The sequence below is a fragment of the Coregonus lavaretus genome, assembly GCF_964263955.1.
Source record: "Coregonus lavaretus genome assembly, chromosome: 13".
In the NCBI taxonomy this organism is placed as follows: domain Eukaryota; kingdom Metazoa; phylum Chordata; class Actinopteri; order Salmoniformes; family Salmonidae; genus Coregonus; species Coregonus lavaretus.
Window position 1 is genome coordinate 39092746 of NC_140000.1, and position 17768 is coordinate 39110513.

A 17768-nucleotide genomic window follows, 5' to 3' on the forward strand; every position below is an offset into this window, starting at 1 on the left:
GTCAATAACAAACAACAGCCCAAGTGAATGTAAATGGGCAGATAATTATCCACAGTCCTCTAATCCTATCTTCCTCTCTGCTGTCTAAATCCTCGTTTTTTCCAAATAGCGTTTAGCCCTTATTCCTGAAGGCTAGACTTCTACCGTTGACTCACCTATACGAAGTCTGTTTCCTAAAAGCCAGACCCTTTAATTTCTGCTCCAGCGTCTCCACCTCCATCTCGACGAGGCTACTGAACGTATCGCTGCCCCCCATGGCCTCTTCGCCGCAGCCAGACTCGCTGTCCTCCCCAGCCGCTTCCAGCGCGGTCAGCCGGCCGCTGAAGGTCCCGGGGGTGTGCTCCGCCTGGGACGGGCAGGGCTTGGCCAGGGGGTCCATGCTCATGCTGCGGCTGGCACTGGACCCCCTCTCCCCGGCTACTCCGGGAGACAGAGACGGTCTACGGTGGGTATCGCTGGATGACAGTGTCCGTCCTTTTTATGGTCGTGGTTGTTGAAGGGACCCAAAGCGGCGGGGATCTGTGTTCGCCGCACGGTCGAGCACGCGCTGGTGATCGCGAACCGCTAGTGCAAGGTGACGGTCTGGAAATGGCAGCACGAGCTGCGGCGGCAACAACAAGCGTCAGCTCAACAGAAGCTCACGGGGTGCAGCAGGCAGCATCCATCTCCGGCCCCGACAAGGGCATTGTGGGATACTCCTGCTCCTCCTCACTCTGCTGCAGCATCATCACCATGGTAAAAGTAGGGCAAAGCAGGGGAAGACTGGGACAAGAATTCGGCCCTGGCATTTTATCCACACCAGCCAACATCACGGTGCGCACAGCCAACTCATTTCCCCCTAGTGTCACTTGTGCCACTAACTTTGTTGGTGGCACCAGCCCATAATTTGGTCAGACAAAGTCATTCATAGTCCTTTATTAAGAAGTGCAACACATAAACTACTGAGGTATTCAAGAAATAAGTTATTTCATCTAACACATCCAAGCAGGAATGCATGATTCAATATATTTTGATGTGCAACCTAATCCAGTGATTGTCATGAATTTCGAGTTGACAATTAGACTATAGTTGCTATATTTTACTGTCAAAATTAAGATGATCAGAGTAGCTGTGCAAAAAAACAAAAACAAAAAACAATGGCATGGATGGAACTATATTAAACTATACAATTTCACTAAAGTACTTTCAAATATTTCTATTATTTATAACACAGAAATCAACTTCACCTCCACAGTTTTCTTAATCTTTGCCTATCTAGTAATTTTACAATCACCCAACTTTGGTAGCCTATGCTGTTGGACGCACTTTCTAGCCATGGGCATAGTTGTTCATGCGGTGGTTACAATGTATCACTGATCAAACGTTCTCATAAAAGGTCTGCAGCGAAACCGCGGGAGCAAATGAGTTTGGTACAGGGATAGACATCATTTTTACATGCAAATATGATTGGATACAGCGTTTGATTATTTAAATATCTGCCTCAATTTAACTTCAGAGTTGCTTTATTCTTACTGAGGGCTAATCGGGGACAATTTCAGGGACAGCTCTAACCGGGACAGGCCACTAAAATCGGGGATTGTCCCCGGAAATCAGGAACGACTGGTCACCCTAGTCAAAATAGGACCCCAGAATGTCCTCCTTTTTTCCAAAAGAGATTAATTACATACATCTTTACATGCAATAACTCATATCATAGGATAATTAATTTGGGGTTCAAAACCTGAGGAAGTGGAAAAAAACAAAACACATTAATTAGATCGATAACTCTAAATATAATACACACTGCTAGTAGTCATGTATTCATCCAACAGTACATTTTATGTCCTACCCATGAGACCTATTGGCCTATGCCCTCGCAATATCCGGTGAGTATTTTGCGCGCGTGCCGGTCCATTTCTTAAAGCTATATCAAATATCTTGGTTGTAAAATAGTTGATATTGAGCTGAATATTGAGAGTTAATAAAATACAATTATACCTACAGAAAGCTGAGACCATCTTCTGATCGTCAGGAACAAGGGGACGAAGCCTTCAAAGCTGTGTTTTTTCCGCAATTGTATTTTTTAAATGTTATACAATCAGAACGCATTTGTCTTTCGAGCTAACGGGGGATAGGAGAGTGGCACGCTAATCACAGCAGCAGGCCCCAGCAAGGGCACAGACACAGACACAGGGGCAGGACAGACACTTTCATTAGAGGAATCATGAGGATAATACACTTTACTGTTTGACCAAATCATGGTTTTAGCCACCCCAAATTTTTTGAGAGTGAGGTGATAGTGTAGAATGTGCTCTTTCTACATTTATAGGCACCATTTCTGTTTTTTACTGATCAGCCAAATGCTTATTATAGGTGAGTATACCAGAGATTTGTTTTTTTAAAGGCCCATGGGCCGCTGGCCATGTCACCTTGCTCATTGTTTTATTCTTATGTTTAAAAAATACTTTGTGTACATTTCGACCAGCCACCCAACACAAAAATGGCTCAGCCCATCTGTCATTTGCCAGAATTGACATATCAGTTGCATCATTATAACCCAATATGGGAATGAATAGAGAAATGACCAATTAGTTGAGGAATGGAAAGCATGCTTTTGCTTTTATAGTAAATGTGACAAATTGCATCTGATTCTGTCTGTTTTTATGTGTTTATGTAAAACGGTTATTATCCAACCTCCCAACCATGATACTTTCATTCTAAGCAAATCACCCTATCTGAACATTTTTGCCTTAATACAATTAGGTTATTGTGATTTGAGGTATAAAGAGAATAATCAAGGCTGACACAGTTCTTTCACGGGCAGGGAGACAGACACAACATTTTACAAAACACACACACACAGAAATGTGCATATACGCACGCACAGTCACACACACACCAGTTGTGTCCACAGACCTGTTGTCCAGAGGCAGAGCTGTAATTTCTTTGACCATTGGAGTGTGGGTTAAAACAGCGATTCTCAACTGGCGAGTGTCTGATAAAAAAAAGAAAAATACTCCAGTCTGAACTGAAACGACTAAAACCAGGTAGAAAGTGTGTAGAAATCAGCAAACTATTTGGTTGATTTTGCAGTCTCAAACCAGTGAGTTTAACATTCTTCATCAAGAATATGTGCAAAATGGAATTATTGACAATGAAAAATGAGGGACTGTTGTTCCCTTGTCATATAATTAGAACATTTACTATCAATTTAGCATTGTAAAAAAATCCAGATTGCATTTTGGCAACAACAAAAAAATCGCCATGCGAATATTGGATCGCGGCTGAGACAATCTGGTTCTATTTGGGTCCCGAGGCAAAACCAGTTGAGAACCACATTTGAATGGCTGGTGACCAAAACTTTGGGATGGGCTTAGTACGACTTCTGACGCTTATGTCATTTTTGACTGACACACGTTCACAGTGAGTGTATGCTTGCTTGCAGTCTCAAACACACAGTACATTTCTTCAATGACACTTAAAAGCAGGACAATCTTACACGGCAGTTGATGCTTTTACTACGGAAAATATTTATTTGTTTTAAGCAAAAACTAAAAAGGACAGAACCCATAAAGACAAAGATGGGTCCTGTGGAGGCAAAATGTGACTCTACAGTTTATATACAATAAATAAGAATAAAATGGACTCTTTGGGGACACAGTGTGAGTGGATTGACTGCAGGGTGCTGGCCAATGGAGAAAGCACTTATGGTTCTATTCATCTGTGTGTATGTGTGAGACAGTGCAGGTGGTAGAGACTGTAACCTAGCAGAAACATCATCCTGGTTCATCACAAGGCCACCATGGTGTTTGCCCCAGCAAGAAAGTAACTTAGTTCAGGAAACAACACATTCCTCACACACATTATCTGGTATAAAGTACTTTGTCATAATGCTGTATTATAAAGCTTGGTTGTCTCAACATACAACCATCCATCAACATCAGAGTAAAACGGTCAACATCGTTTTACTGACCTCACACATGTAGGCTGACATTATTATGTTATTATTTATATTTACAAAAATAGGATTTGCTACGAAGACCTTTGGCTTTTGATAGATAATCATATTTAAGGACAGTGTGATATTCTGAATCCATCCTGACAAAATCAATAGGAAACCAATATGGAATGAAAAGAGCATTTGATATTATTACTGTGATTTGATATTATTACTGTGAAGACATCAGCAGTGTATTCAAAGAGCTACAGGGCCCACTCTCAAAACTCCACCATCAAGGGGAATATCACCATAGAAATACTGAAAAAAATACCACTCACTCAAATATAACAGAGCATAATGCCTAAAGCAAAGGATGTCATAAAATATATAAAGAAGTAAAACAAATAAAGGCTAAATAAAAACAAAGTATGAACACAAAAATATATCAAAAGGTGGTGTACTATTGGAATGGAATAAAAACACAATATAAAAGAACAACTACATACGATAAAATAATAAAGATATCCAAAATGATTCTATAAATACAGAGCCTCCATCTCCTGCTCCTGCAGAGGGAAGGTCAAAGGTCAGGGGTGAGGGGTCAGAGGTAGACCCTATGATGTCTCGTTGACTGTCCTCTCCAGCTCTATGATTTTACTGCTGTCGTTCACCCTCTGCTCCAGAGACCTGGGACAGAAGAGAGACTAACAAATAAGAAACTACAGTACTACACTTTTACTGACATCAATAGCCCAAAATCCTGTCAAAAACAGTTTTTCTGTCTCATACAGTCTCTGATATCATCGCCTGCCATAAGTGTGTGTGTGTGCGTGAGTACATGTGTGTGTCTGTTACCTGTGCAGGTCTAATAGCAGGGGTTTCTGTGGATTTGTATCACTGCTGTTGCTGAAAGGTGGGCGTGTCTCAGCAATGTGTGACTCCTCTCCTTTCTGCTGATTTTTCTCAGAGCGCCACGCTGCCATCACAACCGTGGGCCTCTCCAATTGGTCAGGATAGTCCCCGCCCAGACCCAGAAGGTGTGGCTCGTCCAGCCCTCTCTCCTCATAGGACAGCAGGCTCCTGGACTTCACTGTGAAGGATCACGGGTAAAAAACATCACCTATCTGATCACATCATGTCCACGAAGGAGAAAGGCATGTCATTGAGTACCATCTTAATCTTTTACATCTTTCTTTGTTGAAATGTCTTTTGTTTTTTAGGGACGGTATAATCCTTTGATATGATCATGTCTACTACTAATGCAATCCTACAACCCTGTAACCCTCTTAACAAGATTATGAAATGGATTAAACATAAAACTAACCCTACCAACAGTAAACCTTGCTCTGTACACATACTACATACAGATTGTTCTAGGGCGGACTGCCAGCAACACTAATACTGGGCTCTGTGGCAAACAGGCTGTGTGTGGGAGGGAGAAGAGCGGTAGGGGGAGCAAAGATCAATCATCATAAAATGGCTGCATTGCTGTTTAATCATACTAATGATAGTCCCTCTGAATGGGAAATAATGAAATTCAAGTGTACACTCTTCCAGGAGGCCACGCCAAAACACTCCAAAAGGTGTGTGTGTGTGTGTGTGTGTGTGTATGACTGGTAGGATTACAGAACACTGCTAGTCCCTCAGCACTCAGAGATTCAGAGCTAATGCCTCACACACACACACACACACTATAAAAAGTTCAGCATTAATCCATGAAACATGAATGTGCGACTGAGTGTGTGTGTGTGTGTGTGTGTGTACACAGCACCTGTAGCGGTGTAAGACTCCTGCATGGCCATGTCTCTGGAGAGGCCAGTCTCTGTGATGGAGGAGCAGGGACCCAGGCTGGGGTAGAAACTCCCTAGGAACACAGCGAAACACAGCACCACCACCTAGACACACACACACACACACACACACACACACACACACACACACACACACACACACACACACACACACACACACACACACACACACACACACACACACACACACACACACACACACACACACACACACACACACACACACACACACACACACACACACACACACACACACACAATATATGTCATTAGGCTCCACAGTCAAGCATTTACATGAAAAGGACAAGATAGGCTGCCCACAACAGCTGACACACAGAGCAGCGGGAGTTATATAAAATGAAAAACAAAATCCAATCAATATGAAACAAAAATGCTCGCGCACACACACACACACAACGCACACGCAAGCACACTAACACTGGGCTGAGCGTTGTGTTGGGGAGTCTCACCATGAGGCAGGAGGAGGTCTGGGTGCCAGTGACTTTGCAGGAGCGGGGAACCTTCCCTGCCACCACTGCCTGCAGAGAGAGCAGCTGTTGTATTAGAGTCCTAGGAGGAGGGGACGAGGGGAGAGGGGAAGAGGGGAGAGGGGAAGAGGGGAGAGGGGAAGAGGGGAGAGGGAAAGAGGGGAGAGGGGACGAGGGGAGAGGGGACGAGGGGAGAGGGGAAGAGGGGAGAGGGGACGAGGGGAGAGATGGGACGAGGGGAGAGGGGATGAGGGGGGAGATGGGGAAAGAGGGAAGAAGGTAAAGATGGGGTCAGAGCTTAGTCATAGACTCACTCACAAACACACACACACACCCTGCTGAAGAAATACACACGCACTCATTCACACACACACACACACACACACACACTTCACTGGGCTAACATATGACTTCACAGACAATGTAACACAGTGTGCATTCGTGCACAAACACATTAAAAAACAAAACATAACGATCCGTTCGACTCAGTGAACTGTGTGCTAATTTTACAAGGTTGGATTAATAATGTAGGAAAGGATGAAGCACAAAACGTCCCCCAGAGCACTATGTAATGTATGTCTCTTACTTGTTGGTACACTCCAGATTCTTCACTTTCCTGCGCAGCTCGCTGTTCTCATTGGAGCAGTTCTCCACCCTGTGGAGAAAGGGGGGAATTACAAGGTCAGTGACAGGTAGGCTTAATCAGTAGGGGAGACAATGCTTTGACAGCAGTTACTACTGTATGCCTGTAAAAGAACTGAGATGTATAGATGAATTGTCATTGTCATAATAAAGTAATTATCTATAGCATTGATAATGAGGCTAATTAATTACCAAAAAAATGGAAAAACCTTATTCCCAATGAAATCCATTTGATTTCTAGCTGAACGAGCACATCATGAAAGACTCACTTCTTCTCCAGGGCGTCCATGTACTCTTTCTTCTTTCTGCGGCTCTCTTGAGCAGAGATCTGAAAGAAAGGATGTCGATAATTACGTCAAGCTATGGCTCACGGAAGTGAGTACAGTGACTTCAATGTATCAATTTGAAGTGTGTTATTACATTTCTGGCACAGGTGGAAATAGAAAGCGATATATATATACACTGCTCAAAAAAATAAAGGGAACACTAAAATAACACATCCTAGATCTGAATGAATGAAATAATCTTATTAAATACTTTTTTCTTTACATAGTTGAATGTGCTGACAACAAAATCACACAAAAATTATCAATGGAAATCAAATTTATCAATCCATGGAGGTCTGGATTTGGAGTCACCCTCAAAATTAAAGTGGAAAACCACACTACAGGCTGATCCAACTTTGATGTAATGTCCTTAAAACAAGTCAAAATGAGGCTCAGTAGTGTGTGTGGCCTCCACGTGCCTGTATGACCTCCCTACAATGCCTGGGCATGCTCCTGATGAGGTGGCGGATGGTCTCCTGAGGGATCTCCTCCCAGACCTGGACTAAAGCATCCGCCAACTCCTGGACAGTCTGTGGTGCAACGTGGCGTTGGTGGATGGAGCGAGACATGATGTCCCAGATGTGCTCAATTGGATTCAGGTCTGGGGAACGGGCGGGCCAGTCCATAGCATCAATGCCTTCCTCTTGCAGGAACTGCTGTCACACTCCAGCCACATGAGGTCTAGCATTGTCTTGCATTAGCATATGGTCTCACAAGGGGTCTGAGGATCTCATCTCGGTACCTAATGGCAGTCAGGCTACCTCTGGCGAGCACATGGAGGGCTGTGCGGCCCCCCAAAGAAATGCCACCCACACCATGACTGACCCACCGCCAAACCGGTCATGCTGGAGGATGTTGCAGGCAGCAGAACGTTCTCCACGGCGTCTCCAGACTCTGTCACGTCTGTCACGTGCTCAGTGTGAACCTGCTTTCATCTGTGAAGAGCACAGGGCGCCAGTGGCGAATTTGCCAATCTTGGTGTTCTCTGGCAAATGCCAAACATCCTGCACGGTGTTGGGCTGTAAGCACAACCCCCACCTGTGGACGTCGGGCCCTCATACCACCCTCATGGAGTCTGTTTCTGACCGTTTGAGCAGACACATGCACATTTGTGGCCTGCTGGAGGTCATTTTGCAGGGCTCTGGCAGTGCTCCTCCTGCTCCTCCTTGCACAAAGGTGGAGGTAGCAGTCCTGCTGCTGGGTTGTTGCCCTCCTACGGCCTCCTCCACGTCTCCTGATGTACTGGCCTGTCTCTTGGTAGAGCCTCCATGCTCTGGACACTACGCTGACAGACACAGCAAACCTTCTTGCCACAGCTCGCATTGATGTCCCATCCTGGATGAGCTGCACTACCTGAGCCACTTGTGTGGGTTGTAGACTCCGTCTCATGCTACCACTAGAGTGAAAGCACCGCCAGCATTCAAAAGTGACCAAAACATCAGCCAGGAAGCATAGGAACAGAGAAGTGGTCTGTGGTCACCACCTGCAAAACCAGTCCTTTATTGGGGGTGTCTTGCTAATTGCCTATAATTTCCACCTGTTGTCTATTCCATTTGCACAACAGCATGTGAAATGTATTGTCAATCAGTGTTGCTTCCTAAGTGGACAGTTTGATTTCACAGAAGTATGATTGACTTGGAGTTACATTGTGTTGTTTAAGTGTTCCCTTAATTTTATTGAGCAGTGTATATATATACAGTGGCTTGTGAAAGTATTCACCCCCCTTGGCATTTTTCCTATTTTGTTGCCTTACAACCTGGAATTAAAATATATATTTTTGGGGAGTTGTATCATTTGATTTACACAACATGCCTACCACTTTGAAGATGTGATTTGATTGTGAAACGAACAAGAAATAAGACAAAAAAACAGAAAACGTGCATAACTATTCACCCCCCCCAAAGTCAATACTTTGTAGAGACACCTTTTGCAGCAATTACAGCTGCATGTCTCTTGGGGTATGTCTCTATAAGCTTGGCACATCTAGCCACTGGGATTTTTGGCCAATCTTCAAGGCAAAACTGCTCCAGCTCCTTCAAGTTGGATGGGTTCCGCTGGTGTACAGCAATCTTTAAGTCATACCACAGATTCTCAATTGGATTGAGGTCTGGGCTTTGACTAGGCCATTCCAAGACATTTAAATGTTTCCCCTTAAACCACTCAAGCGTTTATTTAGCAGTATGCTTAGGGTCATTGTCCTGCTGGAAGGTGAACCTCCGTCCCAGTCTCAAATCTCTGGAAGACTGAAACAGGTTTCCCTCAAGAATTTCCCTGTATTTAGCGCCATCCCTCATTCCTTCAATTCTGACCAGTTTCCCAGTCCCTGCTGATGAAAAACATCCCCACAGCATGATGCTGCCACAACCATGCAAAGCTGTCATCAAGGCAAAGGGTGGTTATTTGAAGAATCTCAAATATAAAATATATTTTGATTTGTTTAACACTTTTTTGGTTACTACATGATTCCATATGTGTTATTTCATAGTTTTGATGTATTCACTATTATTCTACAATGTAAAAATAAAGAAAAACCCTTGAATGAGTAGGTGTGTCCAAACCTTTGACTGGTAGTGTGTCCAAACTTTTGGACACACCTACTCATTCAAGGGTTTTTCTTTATTTTTACTATGTTCTACATTGTAGAATAATAGTGAAGACATCACAACTATGAAATAACACATATGGAATTCTTCCCACCTTGTTCTTGATCTTCCTACGTATCTTCTTCAGGGCTTTCTCCTCCGCCTTGGACAGGGGCAGCTTGGTGGGAACAGGGTAACCCTCGGCAACCAGGGTTCTCCTCTCTTCCTCTGTCAGCAGGAGAGGGCCAGAGCCCTGCAACTTCTACAGGGGGAGGAGGAGGAGGGGGGAAGAGGAGAGAGGAGGTGTCATAAGAGCCCATCTGATAAACTGACATACTGTATCTTATTTCAGTGACTTCCCTGTATCTGTTATCTGAATAGTTCCATCGCTCATTCCTTCCGTTTCTTGAGGTTGTCACTGATCTGACCAGGTTGGATTGGTGAACGCAATAGGGTGATAACCTTGCATTAACTTATCCAATCTCTCTCAGATCAGTGATTACCTGAAGGAAGGTAGGAATGATTCATATTATGCCAACAGGGTCCCTGTATATTTTCAGTGAATCCCTGGTCCCAGTCTGTGTTGTACTTACGTGTGGGGCGGTGAGAAGAGGGGAGTTGGAGAGGGAGGAGGGTGTGCGAAGGGACACCTTGAGGCCGGCCTGGGAGGGCGCAGGGCTGAGGGGAAAGGTGGGGGTGGAGGGGCTCTGGGGGGTGCTGGCGTGTACCGGGCTCTGACTGCCATCTGAGTCACTGCTGTGGGAGGAGGGAGGGGTGGGGGGCATCTGCAGAGACTCCAGACCTGGTGAGGGGAAACACACACACAGGTTACACACTTACAAACATCTCTAGAGATCATCAACACTAACATTTACAGACCTTACACATTGGATTGTACTTAATGTCATCATCATCCATCAGTGGCCAGAAGGGGTCCTCAGAGCAGCACAACACTGATCTGCCTGCATATTAACTATACTGAACAAAAATATAAACGCAACATGCAACAACTTCAAAGATTTTACTGAGTTACAGTTCATATAAGAAAATCAGTCAAATTGAAAGAAATTAATTAGCCCCTAATCTCTGGATTTCACATGACTGGGAATACAGATATGCATCTATTGGTCACAGATACCTTTTTTTTTTAAAGTAGGGGCGTGGATCAGAAAACCAGTCAGTATCTGGTGTGACCACCATTTGCCTCATGCAGCGCGACACATCTCCTTCGCATAGAGTTGATCAGCCTGTTGATTGTGGCCTGTGGAATGTTGTCCCACTCCTCTTCAATGGTTGTGTGAAGTTGCTGGATATTGGCAGGAACTGGAACATGCTGTCGTACACGTCGATCCAGAACATCCCAAACACACTCAATTGGTGACATATCTGGTGAGTATGCAGGCCATGGAAGAACTGGGACATTTTCAGCTTCCAGGAATTGTGTACAGATCCTTGCGACATGGGGCCTGCATTATCATGCTGAAACATGAGGTGACGGTGGCGGATGAATGGCACGACAATGGGCCTCAGGATCTCGTAACGGTATCTCTGTGCATTCAAATTGCCATCGATAACATGCAATTGTGTTCGTTGTCCGTAGCTTATGCCTGCACATACCATAACCCCACCGCCACCATGGGGCACTCTGTTCACAACGTTGACATCAGCAAACCGCTCGCCCACACAATGCCATACACATTGGTCTGCAGTTATGAGGCCGGTTGGATGTACTGCCATATTCTCTAAAACAACGTTGGAGGCGTCTTATGGTAGAGAAATTAACATTCAGTTCTCTGGCAACAGCTCTGGTGGAAATTCCTGTAGTCAGCATGCCAAATGCACGCTCCCTCAAAACTTGAGACATCTGTGTTGTGTGACAAAACTGCACATTTTAGAGTGGCTTTTTATTGTCCCCAGCACAAGGTGCACCTGTGTAATGATCATGCTGTTTAATCAGCTTCTTGATATGCCACACCTGTCAGGTGGATGGATTATCTTGGCAAAGGAGAAATGCTCACTAACAGGGATTTAAACAAATTTGTGCACAAAATTTGAGAGAAATAAGGTTTTTGTGCGTATGGAACATTTCTGGGATCTTTAATTTCAGCTCATGAAACATGGGACCAACACTTTACATGTTGCATTTGTATTTCTTTTTAAAAATATTTTGTACATACAGTGAGGGAAAAATGTATTTGATCCCCTGCTGATTTTGTACGTTTGCCCACTGACAAAGAAAATGATCAGTCTATAATTTTAATGGTATGTTTATTTGAACAGTGAGAGACAGAATAACCAAAAAATCCAGAAAAACGCATGTCAAAAATGTTATAAATTGATTAGCATTTTAATGAGGGAAATAAGTATTTGACCCCCTCTCAATCAGAAAGATTTCTGCCTCCCAGGTGTCTTTTATACAGGTAACGAGCTGAGATTAGGAGCACACTCTTAAAGGGAGTGTTCCTAATCTCAGCTTGTTACCTGTATAAAAGACACCTGTCCACAGAAGCAATCAATCAATCAGATTCCAAACTCTCCACCATGGCCAAGACCAAAGAGCTCTCCAAGGATGTCGTGGACAAGATTGTAGACCTACACAAGGCTGGAATGGGCTACAAGACCATCGCCAAGCAGCTTGGTGAGAAGGTGACAATAGCTGGTGCGATTATTCGCAAATGGAAGAAACACAAAAGAACTGTCAATCTCCCTCTGCCTGGGGCTCCATGCAAGATCTCACCTTGTGGAGTTGCAATGATCATGAGAACGGTGAGGAATCAGCCCAGAACTACACAGGATGATCTTGTCAATGATCTCAAGGCAGCTGGGACCATAGTCACCAAGAAAACAATTGGTAACACACTACGCCGTGAAGGACTGAAATCCTGCAGTGCCCGCAAGGTCCCCCTGCTCAAGAAAGCACATATACATGCCCGTCTGAAGTTTGCCAATGAACATCTGAATGATTCAGAGGATAACTGGGTTAAAGTGTTGTGGTCAGATGAGACCAAAATTGAGCTCTTTGTCATCAACTCAACTTGCCGTGTTTGGAGGAGGAGGAATGCTGCCTATGACCCCAAGAACACCATCCCCACCGTCAAACATGGAGGTGGAAACATTATGCTTTGGGGGTGTTTTTATGCTAAAGGGAAGGACAACTTCACCGCATCAAAGGGACGATGGACGGGGCTATGTACAGTCAAATCTTGGGTGAGAACCTCCTTCCCTCAGCCAGGGCATTGAAAATGGGTCGTGGATGGGTATTCCAGCATGACAATGACCCAAAACACACGGCCAAGGCAACAAAGGAGTGGCTCAAGAAGAAGCACATTAAGGTCCTGGAGTGGCCTAGCCAGTCTCCAGACCTTAATCCCATAGAAAATCTGTGGAGGGAGCTGAAGGTTCGAGTTGCCAGACGTCAGCCTCAAAACCTTAATGACTTGGAGAAGATAAGCAAAGAGGAGTGGGACAAAATCCCTCCTGAGATGTGTGCAAAACTGGTGGCCAACTACAAGAAACGTCTGACCTCTGTGATTGCCAACAAGGGTTTTGCCACCAAGTACTAAGTCATGTTTTGCAGAGGGTTTTAAATACTTATTTCCCTCATTAAAATGCAAATCAATTTATAACATTTTTTACATGCGTTTTTCTGGATTTTTTTGTTGTTATTCTGTCTCTCACTGTTCAAATAAACCTACCATTAAAATTATAGACTGATAATTTCTTTGTCAGTGGGCAAACATACAAAATCAGCAGGGGATCAAATACTTTTTTCCCTCACTGTACCTATACATTATCAAATACTTAAAGTGTGCTTGATTTATCTTCAAAATGTATCTTCAAAATGTATGCACGCATGACTAAGTCGCTTTGGATAAAAGCGTCTGCTAAATGGCATATATTATATTATTTAATGAGGTGGAAAAAGTTAGCACAGTATTTGACACGTGTATTTGACCCAGGTCGTGGGGACGACATACAGAGAGGTTATGAGTAGTGTGGCAGTACGATATGGTGCGTGTCAGGTCTCACCTTCAGGAGACAAGTTGAGGAACTGGTCCACCTCATGAGGCTCCAGTTTGATCTGGATCTCACCAACCTCCTTCACCTAGACAATCAGACAGCAGAAATAGATGTTACACGTGTGCATACGTTTGTGTGTGTGTATTTGTGAGTGCATGTGGGCCTGTCTGCATGTGCTGTGATTCTAGACGTCTCCTTACCTTGCTGGCCTTGCCCTGTGTGGCGGTGTGTGGGTTGGGCTTGGGGCTGGGGGCGGGTGGGGCGGGGGCCTCAGTGATGTGGCCCTCGGGTGCTAGGGAGAGGGTTAGGGTGGGCAGCAAGGCTGGAGGGTCACACAGCAGCACCTCCATCTGTTCCTCCTGCTCCACGGGCCAATCCTCACCGTCTGACTCTGATAGAGAGAAAGAGACACGACACATCAGCATCAACACTGTCACTTAGATACTGCATGTACTGTTTGTGTATTGTGCGGCACTGAATGTACTAATGTACATTTCTCCACATATTTCTGTATTGCCACCCTTTTTTGTTATAGATACCGTAGATCGCCTACACATTACAATACGACATGTCATCTACAACTGTCACTGAGGCCCAAAACCCTCCCCTCTTTCCTCACTCTGTCCTCCCCCTCTCCTCGTTTCTCTCCCCCGCTCACCTGCATCACTCCCCTGCTCCCCAGGCAGATGTGAGAGGGGCGACTGGGGCCGGGAGTCCCCACACAGGGAGTAGGAGTGCTCCGCCTGGATGTGGGGCGGCAGCGGAGAGGACGGGGTAAAATCCTCCCCCTCATCCATGGCCTCTCCTTCCCGGCCGGAGAGGAAAGGGTCGCTCAGCAGCTGGCCCAGCAAAGCATCCTGGGAAAAGTCATCCAGGAGGTCTGTGAAGTGCTGTAAGAGGGTGAGAGGGGGGAGGAGGGGAGAGAGATATGGATGTTAATGATAGACTGACAAAAGACATGCGAAACACAGACTTGAGGCTAAGAGCACAGACAGACACAGACATGATACCATCTAGTCATCACACCGTCTAGTTATTACACCATATACCATGTCATTATTATACAATATACCTGTAGCTAGTCTGTAATTACTGCCTATAAAGCTCTTTAATGGCTATCTGCACTTGCCTTTGAGGAAAAGCCCCCAAGGCCAGCAACAAACAGCCAATTATAGAGCTGTAAAATCCCCTCTCCTCCAGTGACAATAGGAGACTGATATCGCTCCCACCAATCATAGCGGCCGTATCTCATCCTCCCATCTCTCAATGTGGTGAGACGTTTTGAGTAAAGGCCAAGACTGACAACCATCTTCTCCACTTCTCCTCCTTTCTTTCTACCTTCCATCCCCCCATCCTACCCTCAGGACATTCCTCCATGCACATTCCTTCCCATCTTCCTTTCTTGATGTGACCTGAAAACTCTCAACTCTCATCACTGCTTGGGACAGGTTATGACAGGCCTCTCAACCTCAGCTGTTCAGGTGCTCCAATTTTCTTTCCTATCTCTGCCTTCTGATTTTTAGATTCCCTTCCTCTATGTCATCATGAGGACCTTTGGGTCAAAGAACTGCACTCAATAAACTGAGGGAGCCTTCAATGTGTGTGACGGTATTGTACCCTGCAATTCAAAGTCATTATCAGATGTGTGTATACTATTGTTGAACTATCTACCTCTATACCTCCTTCTGCTTTTCAGGTACTTTACTTCTATACCACTCTCTTTAACATGACCTACCTAATAACGCCTATCAGCCAGCTGGAACAGTAATAATGGTCTGACTAGGCAATATTCTTTGTAGCTAATAGCTACATTGAAACAGCTTGCCAGCTAGCATCAACAGCAGTTCATCATGTCTTCTGTGAGGCAGTGGAGGACAGGGAATATACAGTATATAGCCTAGCCTAACAAGAAAACCGTTGAATAGCATGTGTGTTTTGATGTGATTTATAAAAATGACTAGTCGCCCGTTCGCGAACACAAATACGTGCTTTCGGTTGGTTTCACCCAATGATGATGTAGTGCATTCGGAAAGTATTCAGACCCCTTGACTTTTTGTTACATTACAGCTTTATTCTAAAATTGATTACATTGTTTTTTCCCCCTCATCAATCTACACACAATACCCCATGATGACAAAGCAAAAACTGGTTTGTAGAAATGTTTGCAAATGTATTAAAAACTAAAAACTGAAATATCACATTTACGTAAGTATTCAGACCCTTTACTCAGTACTTTGTTCAAGCACCTTTGGTAGCGATTACAGCCTCAAGTCTTCTTGGGTATGAAGCTACGGTGAAGCATGGTGGTGGCAGCATCATGCTGTGGGGATGTTTTTCAGTGGCAGGGACTGACTGGGAGCCTAGTCAGGATCAAGCGAAAGATTAACGGAGCAAAGTACAGAGAGATCCTTGATGAAAACCTGCTCAGGACCTCAGACTGGGACCAAGGTTCACCTTCCAACAGGACAACGACCCTAAGCACACAGCCAAGACAACGCAGGAGTGGCTTCGGGACAAGTCTCTGAATGTCCTTGAGTGGCCCAGCCAGAGCCCGGACTTGAACCTGATTTAATATCTCTGGAGAGACCTGAAAATAGCTATGCAGCGACACTTCCCCTCCAACCTGACAGAGCTTGAGAGGATCTGCAGAGAAGAATGAGAGAAACTCCCTAAATACAGGAGTGCCAAGCTTGTAGCTTCATACCAAAGAAGACTTGAGGCTGTAATCGCTGCCAAAGGTGCTTCAACAAAGTACTGAGTAAAGGGTCTGAATACTTATGTAAATGTGATACTTCCGTTTTTTATTTTCAATACATTTGCAAACATTTCCAAAAAACATTATGGGGTATTGTGTGTAGATTGATTAGGGGGGAGGGAAAACAATTTGATCAATTTTAGAATAAGGCTGTAACGTAAAAAAATGTGGAAAAAGTCAAGGTGTCTGAATACTTCCCGAATGCACTGTATATCTCCACATCCTCCTATCCTATACCCCCACTATTGTATATCTCCATAGACATATAGCGACAGAGTGTGTGTGTGTGTGTGTGTGTGTCAGAGAGTGGGGTGATGCAGTACAGTAGGGAACAGTGTTACTGTAGAGCTGAGGAAAGGGGAGGAGGGAGGGAGTGATGTTTCAATGTGTTGCTCATTAACAAAGACCCACAGAGAAAACAACCTCCTTATGAAACAAAGGCCTTTTCACTCACACAAAATAAAGGCAACCTCAACAACTTCCACTGCTGCTTAAATGGAAAACAGTAGTATTTAACTTCATGTTTAAAACTAATAAGAAGAACACCAGACATTTCATGTACGCATGTTATTAAAACGAATAGGCCTACAGATTTCACAGTCATGCTAAGAAGCATTCCTCCATAGGATTTGCAGCCAACCGTTCAGGTTGTATTGCAGTGTGATGGAAACCACTGAGTCAGCCAAACATTAACATTATTGTCCTGATTCCACCCCAAGTTCTGTTCAATGGAAGTACATGCATAACTAATAACATTCACCTGCTCTAGACTAGAGTTCTGTCTCCGGGCAGAACTCACAGACCTGAGCCAATAGGAGTCTCTAACTGCTAGAGCAGGGGATAGGAAGCATCTGGAGAACGTGTCTTGGTAGCATCTCAGAGAGTGGGCAGAGAAAACACTTCATGGATATCATTTAGTTGAAAAACAGAGAGCAACATTCAGAGGAAAAGGGTGGAATGACAAATAGGAAAAGGAAAGAGAGCAGGCGGAAAAAGTGATGAACACCCCGGAGTGCACCCTGGAGAATGTGAAAGGAAGAAGGAGAGGGAGACGGAGAAAGAAAAAGAAAGAAAGAAAAGAAAGAAAGAAAGAAAGAAAGAAAGAAAGAAAGAAAGAAAGAGAGCGCAAGGAGAGAAGGGTAGAGATGGCAGGAAGCCAGGCATGTGGGTTCAATTACAGTCTGAGTCAGGCAGAGACAGAGAGAACAAGAGACCACGAAGAGAG

General features: G+C 44.4%; 2 protein-coding genes across 2 annotated transcripts in view; both read right to left on the bottom strand.

Annotated features, from left to right (window-relative positions):
• The window catches only part of dgki (diacylglycerol kinase, iota), a 68831-nt gene extending 68215 nt beyond the window's left edge, over positions 1-616 (bottom strand). The window contains exon 1 of the mRNA XM_084175422.1: positions 156-616. Within this exon, the coding sequence (XP_084031548.1) occupies positions 156-385 (230 nt within the window). The 5' untranslated portion in view covers positions 386-616. The remainder of the gene's footprint in view (positions 1-155) is intronic.
• A 2869-nt stretch (positions 617-3485) lies between these two features.
• LOC311140389 (cyclic AMP-responsive element-binding protein 3-like protein 2) lies at positions 3486-15856 on the bottom strand. The gene is made up of 11 exons (XM_084175423.1): positions 14447-15856; positions 13989-14179; positions 13798-13873; positions 10362-10570; positions 9884-10030; positions 7130-7188; positions 6805-6873; positions 6201-6300; positions 5691-5814; positions 4775-5009; positions 3486-4606 (listed from the first exon to the last, which is right to left on the bottom strand). Exons 1-11 carry the CDS (start codon positions 14583-14585, stop codon positions 4534-4536), a joined length of 1422 nt encoding a protein of 473 aa, XP_084031549.1. The 5' UTR covers positions 14586-15856; the 3' UTR covers positions 3486-4533.
• Between the last annotated feature and the right edge of the window lie 1912 nt (positions 15857-17768).